Genomic DNA, 11,727 nt, shown 5'->3' on the forward strand with positions numbered 1-11,727 from the left:
TGGTGCCCTCCAGACTCCAGTTCCCATTAGCACCAGACAGAATGGCAAGTGGTCAGGGTTGATGGGAGTTGTAGTCCAGCAGCATCTGGAGGGCATCACATTGGCTACCCTGACCGTGTCTGCAATGCTGGGCTTCCACATTTTGCTTCTGGCAGGAGAATCATGGAGCTGGGAACCCGTCTCTCACCTGAACAATTTCTCACCTTTTTGTAGGTGTTTCACTTGTTTACTGTCCTTCCTCTTTTCCCCAGGTTCCAGATGGGGCCACAGTTGGCCTCATTCCCCGCCTTCACAATGACGTCTCCCAAGGCACCAGCCAGAACTTCTTCTCTGGAGAAAGTGAGTCTGCTTGTCTCTCTCTTCCTTGAGCCATTGCTCTCCCATGCAGTAGGGCAACCTCCTTTTCCCCTCCTCTCTGCAACTGGCAGAAACTGGTACACTGCAAAGAGATGTGGTTTTAACTATGGGCACAAATGGTGAGCAGTGCAGCTCAGTTGCAGTGTGTGTGTGTCATAGGGTGGGTGGGGGAGTCTCTTGCCTGTTCATGGGGTGGGGGGAAGCACCTTAGCCCTTTTTTTGTAATGTGTGTGAAGAGTTCCTTAATTTTCTAGCCTGAAAAAGTAATGGAAAAGCTCTAGACCAGGAGACTCTAAATAATGCCTGTAGATGTTTCTTCCTTCTCCTTTTGTACATAATGGTAATTCAAGTTATTACATGGGAATAAGCCTGTTTTATTTCTGTATCTATAGAGGCCTTTTGTTTTGCACACAAGGGAGTCAAGTTTTTTCTAGTCTTCTTTTAGTCTCGGAAAGAAGAGCACAGATTGACATTTGTTATAAATGCTCTGGGAGTGGCAACAAGAGGTGCACAGGGCCAGAGGCAGACAAACTGGAAACTTTTTAGGGAGGTACTGGAATTAGGAGAATGAGGTGCCACATTGGTTGGGGAGAGGCCTGTGTGTGTTGCTTTTGTAGACCTTTAACAGAAACTCTAAACATTTTTTTAGATTTTTCTTTGTCACCTGGAGGATTAGATACTTCTTTGGCTCCCTTTTACACCCCCACCCAAAAAAACCTTCAAATAATAGCATAGTTTATGTGGGAGCCATTTAGATTCTGCATTACAGAAGAATATTCTGCACCTGGCCATGATAAAAAGTTCCCAAACTTCTGCGCTGCTTCCTTTATTCCTTGGGGGTGTGGGTGTGCGGGCCATGTCAGTCCCACCAAGCCTCCCACTGGGCCCGTGTCTCCTCCTTCCTTCTTGCAGGCATCATCATTTATCTCACACCTTTGTTTGCTGTTGCTGCTGGTAGCCAGGACTGGGGCCCTCGCAGTTGCCTCAGCTGTCCACAGGACAGGCAGGTGCCCTGAGGGCTGCCTAGTGAGTGGTGGACTGCCCCATTTCCCATTGTAATGAGTCCTATTGCACCCTTTGCAGACACCCCAATGCTAGAGGATGGTGAGGATGGGGGGCTACGCCTCTGGCACCTGGTAAAGCCATCTGAAGAGCCTGAACTCACAAAACAGCAGCAAGAGCGGCGCAGCAGCCTTCGGGAGCGCGCCAAGGCGATTCCTGAGATCTACCTCACCCGCTTGCTTTCCATGAAGGTAAGAGGGAAAGCATTCCCCCCCCCCCCCCCGCCAGCCATTCTCCAATTATACCAGCCCTTTTAGAGCAGTGGGATTCTTCGGAGCCTGATCAGGATTTCCTCAGTGAGTAGATCAATAATGACAGACACATTTCCCTGCCTGAACGTGACCAGGTGCGCTTGAACAGGGCTTCCCAAACCATGGTCCATGGACTACCAGTGGTCTCTGAGCTTCATTTGGGTGGTCCGTGCTGTGTCCACATTCAATATTGTATTGATTTTTCATATTGATTCTGTGGAGTTCAAGTTGTAATACAATTGGAGAAGCAAAAGAAGAAATAAAAACACAGCTGAAAATCATATAGCGTCTAGCCCAGTGCATTACAATTGCTTACAACAGTCAGGAAAGCAATTGTTGTCCACCAAGGCCCTCAGACATTTTCAAGTGGCCCAGGAATGGGATGAGTGGAGTTCGAGAGCCACTGCCCTAGAGTATTTCCTGGGTTCCTTGACATGGTAAATCTGAAAAGGTGGGATTCAGTGTTGGCTGCCACATCTAGAAAGCACAAGGGCCTTGTCTCCCAGCCTGCAGGTAGTGCAGATGCAAAGTTTTGTGTATCTGTCATAGGCAGTGCTTTTTTACTAGAAAAATAGGTGCTGGTACTCACCAAGAAGTATCACACTTTTTAACAACAACAAAAAGAGGCTCCGGTACCATAAAGTTGTTACAGTAAGTGCCACACTTTTTAACAACAAGAACAAAGAGGTGCTGGTACTTGAACCCTCCCCCCCCCCGAAAAAAAGCACTGGTTATAGGCATACAGTATTTTGCAGATCCTGTAGACTAGACTTTCCCTGCAGATGCTGTTGGACTCCAAATCCCATCACCTCAACTATTGGCACTGCTGGCTGGAGCCGATGGGAGTTGGAGTCCAACAATATCTGGAGGGAATCTGTTTGAGGAAGGCTGCTGTAGACACTGTTCTTGGAAGTACCCCAAGATTAATACTTAATACAAAATAGAATAGAACCTTTTTCTGGTTGTGCTTCCTGTTGTTGTTGCTTCTGCTTCTGCTGCTGCCGCTTTGTTTCTTACTTGCGTTTCACCATGAGGTCCCAGGTCTGGTTACCAACAATTTAAATTAAGAGGTTAGAATAGGGTTAAGTGGACAGCTGTATATTGACTACTCTAGGAATTTTTTTGTCACATATGCAACACATCAACAGTTGAACGGATTAAATCTTGTTTGTTTGGGGTGTGATGATTCTTAGCCTAAGGCAGTTGCCAAAGATACTTCGTACAGCCCTCTAAACAGAAGGATAAACAACCAGTTCAATTTATTTGACAATTTTAAAACTAGTATGGTGGCAGATAGGTTTATTTTGTCCTTGGTCAAGTCAAACTTTTCCACCCATATTAAATTTGGGGCTATAATACAGAGGTACAGAAATGTTGGAAATGTATTTAAGACTAGATGCTCCTGAGAGCATGACAGTTGTTGTTTTGAGAATGGAATGGGCTGGAGGGGTCTGCAGGAGATGAGATCCCAAATCTATAGGCTTAGCTATTGGTTTAAAGTTCTTTCAAGGGAGGAAAAAGGGACTCCCCGTGTTATGCTTTCAGGAGCAGTTTCTGACAGGCTGTACAAAAAAAAAGGTATTTGAACACCAGGTTGCTCTGTTGCCAATGCAGGACGCTGTAGAAACATGCTGTTATTTATGTGGCTGATTCCTGGCTGCCTCAGCAGTGCACCTATGAGTCTCTAATCCCCTCTTTCTTCCCTTTATTCTCCAAAGGGGACGCTACAGAAGTTTGTGGATGATGTGTTCCAGGCTGTCCTGAGTGTGAACCGCCCAGTACCAATTGCTGTCAAGTATCTGTTTGACCTGCTGGATGAGCTAGCAGCGCGGCACGGGGTCACTGAGCCAGAGACGTTGCACATCTGGAAAACAAACAGGTGGGGTGGACACGGGGTTGCTGAGGCAGCATTGGCTGGGAATGGATGGTGGCCGTAGGAGCTGAGACTAGGAGAGTGGGTTGCGGAGACTGAACATTTTCAACCAGAAGGGCTAAAGATAGACAGTCAGCCAGTTGCTAACTTGGTTTCTGCTTTTCCCCCTCCTCCTTAGTTTGTTGCTGCGCTTCTGGGTGAACACACTCAAGAACCCACAGTTCATTTTTGATGTGCGTGTCTCTGACAATGTGGACGCCAACTTGACTGTCATTGCTCAGACATTCATTGATGCCTGCACAACTGCTGAGCACAAAGTTGGCAGGGTAAGTTTATATATCTGCACATGTCTAAAGGTCACACCCGTATCAGACCAGGATCAAAAGAGGACAGGTAGTGCTTGATCCTGATGAAGTCAGGCCTGCCCTCTGTTCTGAAACAGGATACTCCAGGCATTTAACTTGAATATGAATCCCATTGCCACTGACAGAGGTAGCCAGTTGCGCTGGGTAAAGGGGGGGAGGGGGCTTCATTTCCCCCAGTATTTTTGGGCAGGGGGCAGTGCCACCCCAGTACTGAGGGGGCCGCTGTCCCCACAGCTGTCAGTCACCCTCCAAGTGCCCCAGCCTCAGCCTCTACACGGCAGCCCAGAAGCCAGGCAGTGGCTGTGACAAGTGTGGGCAGTCTTTGCTTCTCTCATCCCAGCTGCAGCCTGGCAGCCCAGAAGCCGGGTGGGGGGGGCTGGGACGAGCAAGCGTGGAGATCGCCCTCCACATTTTTCACTCCCGCCTGGTGGCATCATGTGACATGTCATGTGACATGTCGCATGACTGTGCCCCCTCAATCTGGGGGGACAAGTCAGTGCTACTGGAGGTAGCCCTGCTGTTCAACTATGGATTTTAGATGCCATTTCGGCAGCAGATTTGGAGACTGAGAGAGAGAGCCTATGTGCGAGACAGTCCACTGGGCAAGTACCCTTGGAACTCTCCTATTCATTTTCATGTGGAAGATTCCCAGGGGATTCCCATGTTAATTAGCCATTTGGATTTCCTGCTTGAGGCACCAAAATCTCTTGTCCTACGCCTTATAATCGCCATGATTTTAACCCTCACAGTTAGCATACTGCCATAAACAGAACAGGAACAAAATGGATGGCACACACCAGAGGGACCTTGATCAGACTGTTTGTTTGAAGAGCAGCTGAATGAAACACTCCATATTGGCCCAAGGAATGGAAACAAGTGACACTTTGTGGAAAACAAATCCTCCATGAAACCAGGCTTTCATGGGAGCAAAGGTGTCTGTCTAACTAGCAGAAGCCACCTTGTCCCATCTCTACTGAGGACCATTTCTGATGTCCCAGAGGAAGTGGAGAGCAAACTTCAAGATATTAGACAAAGGGGGAGCAAATTTTCCCCCAGCATCACAAATCACTGGTTGCAAGTATGAGCATGACTGTTCATGTCTTCTTGCATATAAAGGTATTCCTTAATGCAATAATCTTGACATAAGACCAAAAGTCCCATTCTTAGTTCAGTGATATCTTATAATCCACCAGACTATCATCTTGATTCCAGTATGTCTGTTGTGGTTTTGGCCTGTTTCAAACACTTGCACAGAAGTACTGATTTCAAGATGCTTATTGCTGATTGTGTGAGAATGACTTTTCTCCCATCCAGGCCATTTAACAGTCAAACCTTGTTAATTACGTTGCATCACTCCACTTAACATTCTGTATTGCAAAACATATCATTTCCCGCACCTTAACATTTTATCCGTCTGGGTACATATATTATTACATGTTCAAAATTGTGGTTACAAGCAATCCCAAATCCAGGCATGTCAGCATACACTTAGGTTGCCAGTCAGAACTGTGGGGGCTGCACCTGGCCCCCCAGTTTTTCTGGGCTCCCCTCTACTTCCTCAACTTGAGCTATTTTCTTTGGGGATGTGCAAGGAGCTATGTAGAGCATTGAAATACTGCCCTCTTAAACTGGAAATCATTCTCAGCTGTTTAATGCCCTCTGATAATTCACCCAGTGTTGCCCACACAATCAAGCCTTCAGGTGTTTTAAAATGAAATCTGAGACTGCAAGGATGTTTGTGTGAAATGTAAAGGGAGCCTTGACTTATAGAGCCTTTTTGATCTAAAAGTCTTATTTCTGCCCTCATCATAGAAATGTTGGAGTTTTCCCCGTTTGTTTGTACAACAGTGCATGTGTGATGCTCTGCCATGCTTAGTCACACCCACCCACACCCACAAAGACACACCCACACACACACAGAGAGAGAGAGAGAGAGAGAGAGAGAGAGAGAGAGAGAGAGAGAGAGAGAGATTTAGACACATCACCATATGTTCTAGGCCTGAACTTTGGCTCAAATATAAGCCCCAATTTATGGCCCCAAGTGCCTTTCCCACATTCTGGTCACTCTCTGGAAACATATGGGTTGAGGGTCTCAGCTTTGTTTTCCAGAATTTCTGAAAACAATTTTCAGGGGGTTTTTTGTAGATCCCTGAGAGAAGGTTTGCTGTGCCTGAAACATGTTGCATATTAAATCGTGTCTTAGATATATTGGGGCACGTTTTTCTTCTCTTTAAAAATAAAATACAGGTACAGCTTATTTTTGTCATTTCCACGCAAAACCCAGCAATTCTAGAAGATGAGGGTGGGGGCAGGGAGAACACCCTGTAGTACTGGGGACAAGAAGGATTGTTTCTGCATGTACTGTAGAAGTTGATCTCTCTCAGTCTCTCGTAACAGCCTGTCAAACTGGTCAGACCTGACTGGGACCTGCTTTTGCCACCTCTCAGGCATCATTCCCAAGGACTGGTGGTTCTCTCAGATCTTTTTCTTCCATGACCAAGCGCTCACTTGATTATGTTTTTAAAATGTAGGCATTTCCATTTTTAATTTGGGGTTTAGTTCAGCCACCTGACTCAGCAGCTCATCATGCCCCTATAGTGTTTTGCCAGGAGGCCCTTTCAGAAATGCCCAGCTCTGAGGTTTTGTTTGGAATTCTAGATTTGCTAAAGAAAGAGGGTTGTGAGATCAGGTGGGAGGTCCCTCTTGGGGGAAGGGAAGCCATGATGTTTAAAGCAGCACAATAGGTAGGGTGGTTGGTGCTTTTCACCCTTAAGCCACGTTCAGAAGTAACAAATCATTATTTATGTTTGGATGCAAAAATATCTTGGCATAGAAAGTATGCTGGGATTTAGAATTAGCACTTCTGTGTTTTCTATTCTGCATTAATGATGCTGGCTGGCTGGATCAAGCCAAGGTCCATTTCATCCAGCATCAGTTCCCAACAGCAATCAGCCATATGCATTTGGGAATCTCAAAAGCAGGGCACTGAGGTGGTGGCCATCCCATTTGTTCCCAGAATCTGGAACTCAGGTGGTATGTATACTGCCTCTGTTCATGAAAGTTGCATCTACCTATCAGGGCTGGCCCTGCCACTGGACACGGTTATATTCTTCCTCCTCTTCTTCTTCTTCTTCTTCTTCTTCTTCTTCTTCTTCTTCTTCTTCTTCTTCTTCTTCTTCTTCTTCTTCTCTTCTCCCCCTCTCCCCTCCATGTTTTTTCTTAATACCTGATAGAAATGTCCTTGAAGAGGGCTTTACTGAGGTGGTAAATCTGTCTATGCTGCAAGTAGGTTTCAGAGAAAATTGGAGATTTATGCATGCAGACAACTATGTCAGAGAAAAAGCTATGCTGTAACTCTTCTCTCTAATATCTTTTTATTATGATGATGAATGCAGGGTTTTTTTGTATGTAGGAGAATTTCCTCACCTGCATGTGAGGGGGCAGGCTTTGACTCTTCACATGCTCAGAGGAACTTCCCCTCCTCTCTGTTAGCTTTGCAGAGTATTGCATTTGGGAGCATGCTTTGGAATGGGCTCCTATTTAAATGTCTTATAAACTTTACATTTTCTGTCTCTCTTAAAATGCAGTCTGGACAGCCTGAAAACTAACCAGTTGCACACCATACCATACCATACCTACAGGTGGAGACATAATTCTTGAGTCTGACTTCTGTCCCCTTTCCAAAACTTCTTCAAATCTTATGCCACCTTTTGTTCTCTCTCTCCCTCCCTCCTCAGGATTCACCAGTCAACAAACTACTCTATGCCAGGGAAATCCCACACTACAAACAGATGGTGGAGAAGTAAGTGTGAAAAACAGAAAAAAGGTGGTTGTGGTAGAATAATACCTAGCCCTGCAGAAAATGAGAGCTTGTGGGTTTGTTTGGGGAAGCCAGGAGTCCTGGGAGCTGATTGCATATATTCTATGTTTGTTTTAAAAATATGCAAAAGGAAATACTAATTTTGCAACAGTTATAAATTATGCAAATAGAGCAGATTTACACCCCCCCTTATTTTACATAATTCTGCTTCTGCCAGTGATATGGAAGAGTAAGGAGCTGAGCATGGCTTTGAAGCCCCACCTTTAATGGGAATCTTATTAGCTTCCTCCATGGCTTTGGAGATTTCACAGTCAGCATCCACAAACTTGTGAGCGTATCTTCATAAATTCCAGATTCATAAATGTCTTTTATTTAATGAAGATATTCTAAGGGATGGAGTAGGAACCGGCAACCCACTCCAGTATCCCTGCCAAGAAAACTCCATGGACAAAGGCGTGCTCTGGTCCATGGGGTCACGAAGAGTCAGACATGACTAAACGACTAAACAATTCTAAGGGAACTGAATCCTGCATGTTTTCTGCACAGATGCAAAATCACACCTTCCGGACCACATCCATTTAACCAACATTGCTCAAAGGTTTCACATCCAAAAATGCATTGAAAGGGTGAAAAGGCCCATCATTTTTGTTACCCAGTATGAATGAGAGAAATGCTTAGTGGTCTTCTCCCAGTATTGCTTAATTAATTAATTAAATTAAAACAATGACATCTTTCAGTATACTACAGAATGAGGAGAGGGTGTCGTAGACAGTGTTGGATGTTATGAATGTTGCTGGCTGGCTTGAGAATGTCATTTTTAGGGCAGGCAAAGGAGACTTGCATTGCAGTGTGGCCCCTCCCCACTAACCTTTTTCTTCTCTCCCCCCACCCTCCTCCACGGTTAGGTATTATGCTGATATTCGACAGACTGTTCCTGCCAGCTACCAAGAGATGAACTCAGCCCTGACTGAACTCTCGGGGGTAAGGGAATCCAGAACCAAAAATAGTATTTAAAAACTGCACTCTCTCCGCCTCACTAGTTTTAAAACTCTCCCATGCTGACTTAATCTGCCACTTTCAAACAAGGAAAGGTTGCGTGGCAGAGCAAATAAATGCCTCAAAATCAGTTGACATATTCAGTGGATTTTCATGATGATGATGATGATGATGATGACGACTACTATCGTCACCATCATAAAAATCCACTGAATATGTCAACTGATTTGACTTCAGTATGTGGAGGGGTGGAGGGGAGTGGTTGCTGCACAGTCCCTTGATTTTGAGGCATTTATTTGAGGCAGTAGTAGTAGTACTATTACATTTACATACAGACCATCTGACTGGGTTGCCCCGGCTACTCTGAGCAACATCCAGCAAAATATAAAAACACAATAAAGCAACAAACATAAAAAAACTTCCCTATACAGTGCTGTCTTCAAATGTCTTCTAAAAGTTAGACAATTGTGCCGTTCCAAGTTATGTCAAGGATATGTTGCAAGAGATCTTGGAAAGTCTTTAAATCACAGGTTGAACAAGGGCTGCTTGCTGCAGTTTGGCCCAAACTTGGATTGTTTATATAGGCAACTCCCCATTTACGAGGGGGTTACGTTCTGAGGCACCGCGCACACACAGTATGTGAAATCCTGTATATTTGAAACACCATTGGGAAGAAGTCCCAGCAAAAGAAGAATGGATACAAAATCTTATGGAATATGCAGAAATGATGAAGCTTACTGGAAAAATAAGACATCAAGATAATAATTTTTAAAATAAAAGAATGGAAATGGTTTATTGAATATTTACAAACAAACTGTAAACAGATAAGAACATTGGCAGGATCATTGTAATAACCTGCAGTTTTATAAGTGGATGCTCACATATTGAACATGTGTCAATGGGGGGTTGCTTGTATTTACCAGATCACTTCATCATATACCAGTCCACTAAAACTGGGGCAGGGCACCTCTCTGTGCACAGGCATGCATTGTGCTCCCTTGTTGGGATCCCATCAGCAAGGTCTGCAATCACACAATGTCCCTCCCATCGATTATTGCTCCCTGTCTGAAGTTGTCTTAATTGTTGTTTTAGGATTGTTATCAGGAAGGGTGAGAAGGGGTATCAATGAGTATGATATAAACATAGCATAATGTGTAGAAATATGCAAAAATACAAGGACCGTAGTTCAGTGGCAGAGAGTGTGCTTTGCATGCAAAATGTCCCACATTCAATTCCTGGCATCTCCTGGTAGGTCTGGTTGAGCCCTCCTTTTCTGAACCCTGGAGAGACTCTGCCTGTCAGTGTTGACAGTACTGGGCTAGATAGACCAATGGCCTGACTAGATAAGGCAGCTTCCTATGTCCACGTGTAGTTGTAGTGAAAATGTAATTAAAACTTCTAACGTTTCATTTTCCACCCTCCTGTTTCGGCAGAAATATTCCTCTGACCTCAACTGCCTGGTGGCCCTGCAAGAACTTTATAATTATATTAACAAGTACTATGATCAGGTATGATAAATCCCTTGAGATTTTGTACTTGCAGGATGTTGGTGGGGGTGGGACGGAGGGACATAAACAGACCAATTTCTGTGGGAGAGGGTGGGGTGGGAGTGAACCCATCTATTCTAATCCATTCCCTGCAGAGAGGTTGGTTGCTGGGAAGGGAAGGCCTGTAGGACCGGGATGGGAATCATGTGGCCCTCCAGATATTGTTGGACCCCAACTCCCACCAGGCCCAGCCCGTATGGCTAGTGGTCAGGGATTATGGGTGTTGCAGTCTGGCAGCATCTGGAGGGCTCTGGCACAAGTTAGCCAACCCTGCTGTAGAAAGACTTCTGCTAGGATAGGTAGGCAAAATATTGACTTTGTGTGCTTCTTTGCAGATAATCAGTGCACTAGAAGAGGACCCACTGGGCCAGAAGATGCAACTGGCATATCGACTGCAACAGATTGCAGCTCTCGTAGAGAACAAAGTTACTGACTTGTGACACTCCTGGGTCCACTACCTGCTCAGATTCAGCACACACAAGGAACTGTACGATCCTAAACAGGTTGACTCAGCATGAAATCCCACTGAGTACAATGGGGTTTAATTCTCTAGCAACTGTGCTATTTAGGGTTGCAGCCTTTTAAGGGGGCAAGGTTGAGCCATACTGAAAGTTCCCTGCCACCTCTGTGCATGGGTCTGTGCGCACGCCATGCCTCCAGTCAGTGCCTTAACTGCATAGAAGCTGCCAGGGTCTCTCGCACTCAGTGCTCTCTCTCTCTCTTTTTTTAAACTAGCTGCAAAGAGAATCTTCCGAGTCCAATACACTGGATTTGTAAATAAAAGGGTGTATTTATTTCTGTGGCTCTCTGGAAAGGGTACCAGCTACTGTCTCCCACCTTTTGGGGGAGTGGGGTTGTGGCAGGTCCCTGCTGACCACTGCAGTCTCTGGGATTTGGGGGATCTACCCCTTATGACCCCAATTTCCTGGCTGGTAATGCACTAATATTGGGGTGGAAACGCCACCTTCCTCTGAACAGACTCTACTAGTCTCTCTTTTAACTTTCCCCATCTCTCTCTCCCCCACACACCCCCATTTTATGTATATATGGGAGCTCCCTGCTCCAGGATTGTATTTATTTTAATGAGATTTTGAAGAATAAAAAAAACACACCACTTTTCAGAAAAGTACTGTTGTCTGGTTTATTCACACAACCTAAGGGAGGAAGGGAATGGAAAGGTTTGCCATAAACAAGTTACTAGATGACTCCCACTTGGTAACTAAGGGGTGAAAGCTGGGAAGACTGAACTGCCTCCAGAGAGTTAAGATGGGGTGGAACTTGTTCCCTTTGGTCAGGCTCTTTGTCACCGGATTAGTTGATTAGAAACTACATGTGTTCCAAACCCAAGTTGCTGTGCATTCTCTGATTCCACATATACATGAAATATGTGTTCTCAAACTTAATCCGTTCTGGAAGTCTGTTCCAAAACCAAAGCGTTCCAAACCCAAGGTGCGCT

General features: G+C 45.1%; 1 protein-coding gene across 2 annotated transcripts in view; it reads left to right on the top strand.

Annotated features, from left to right (window-relative positions):
- PLXNB3 (plexin B3) overlaps positions 1-11,397 on the top strand; it is a 55,884-nt gene extending 44,487 nt beyond the window's left edge. For both annotated transcript variants that reach the window (XM_083592488.1, XM_083592489.1), the window contains exons 28-35: positions 252-339; positions 1,441-1,610; positions 3,389-3,549; positions 3,722-3,869; positions 7,646-7,710; positions 8,634-8,709; positions 10,158-10,232; positions 10,607-11,397. In XM_083592488.1, coding sequence (XP_083448614.1) covers positions 252-339; positions 1,441-1,610; positions 3,389-3,549; positions 3,722-3,869; positions 7,646-7,710; positions 8,634-8,709; positions 10,158-10,232; positions 10,607-10,711 — 888 coding nt within the window. In that variant the 3' untranslated portion in view covers positions 10,712-11,397. The remainder of the gene's footprint in view (positions 1-251; positions 340-1,440; positions 1,611-3,388; positions 3,550-3,721; positions 3,870-7,645; positions 7,711-8,633; positions 8,710-10,157; positions 10,233-10,606) is intronic.
- Positions 11,398-11,727: the final 330 nt, after the last annotated feature.

The sequence above is a fragment of the Podarcis filfolensis genome, assembly GCF_964270895.1.
Source record: "Podarcis filfolensis genome assembly, chromosome: 17".
In the NCBI taxonomy this organism is placed as follows: domain Eukaryota; kingdom Metazoa; phylum Chordata; class Lepidosauria; order Squamata; family Lacertidae; genus Podarcis; species Podarcis filfolensis.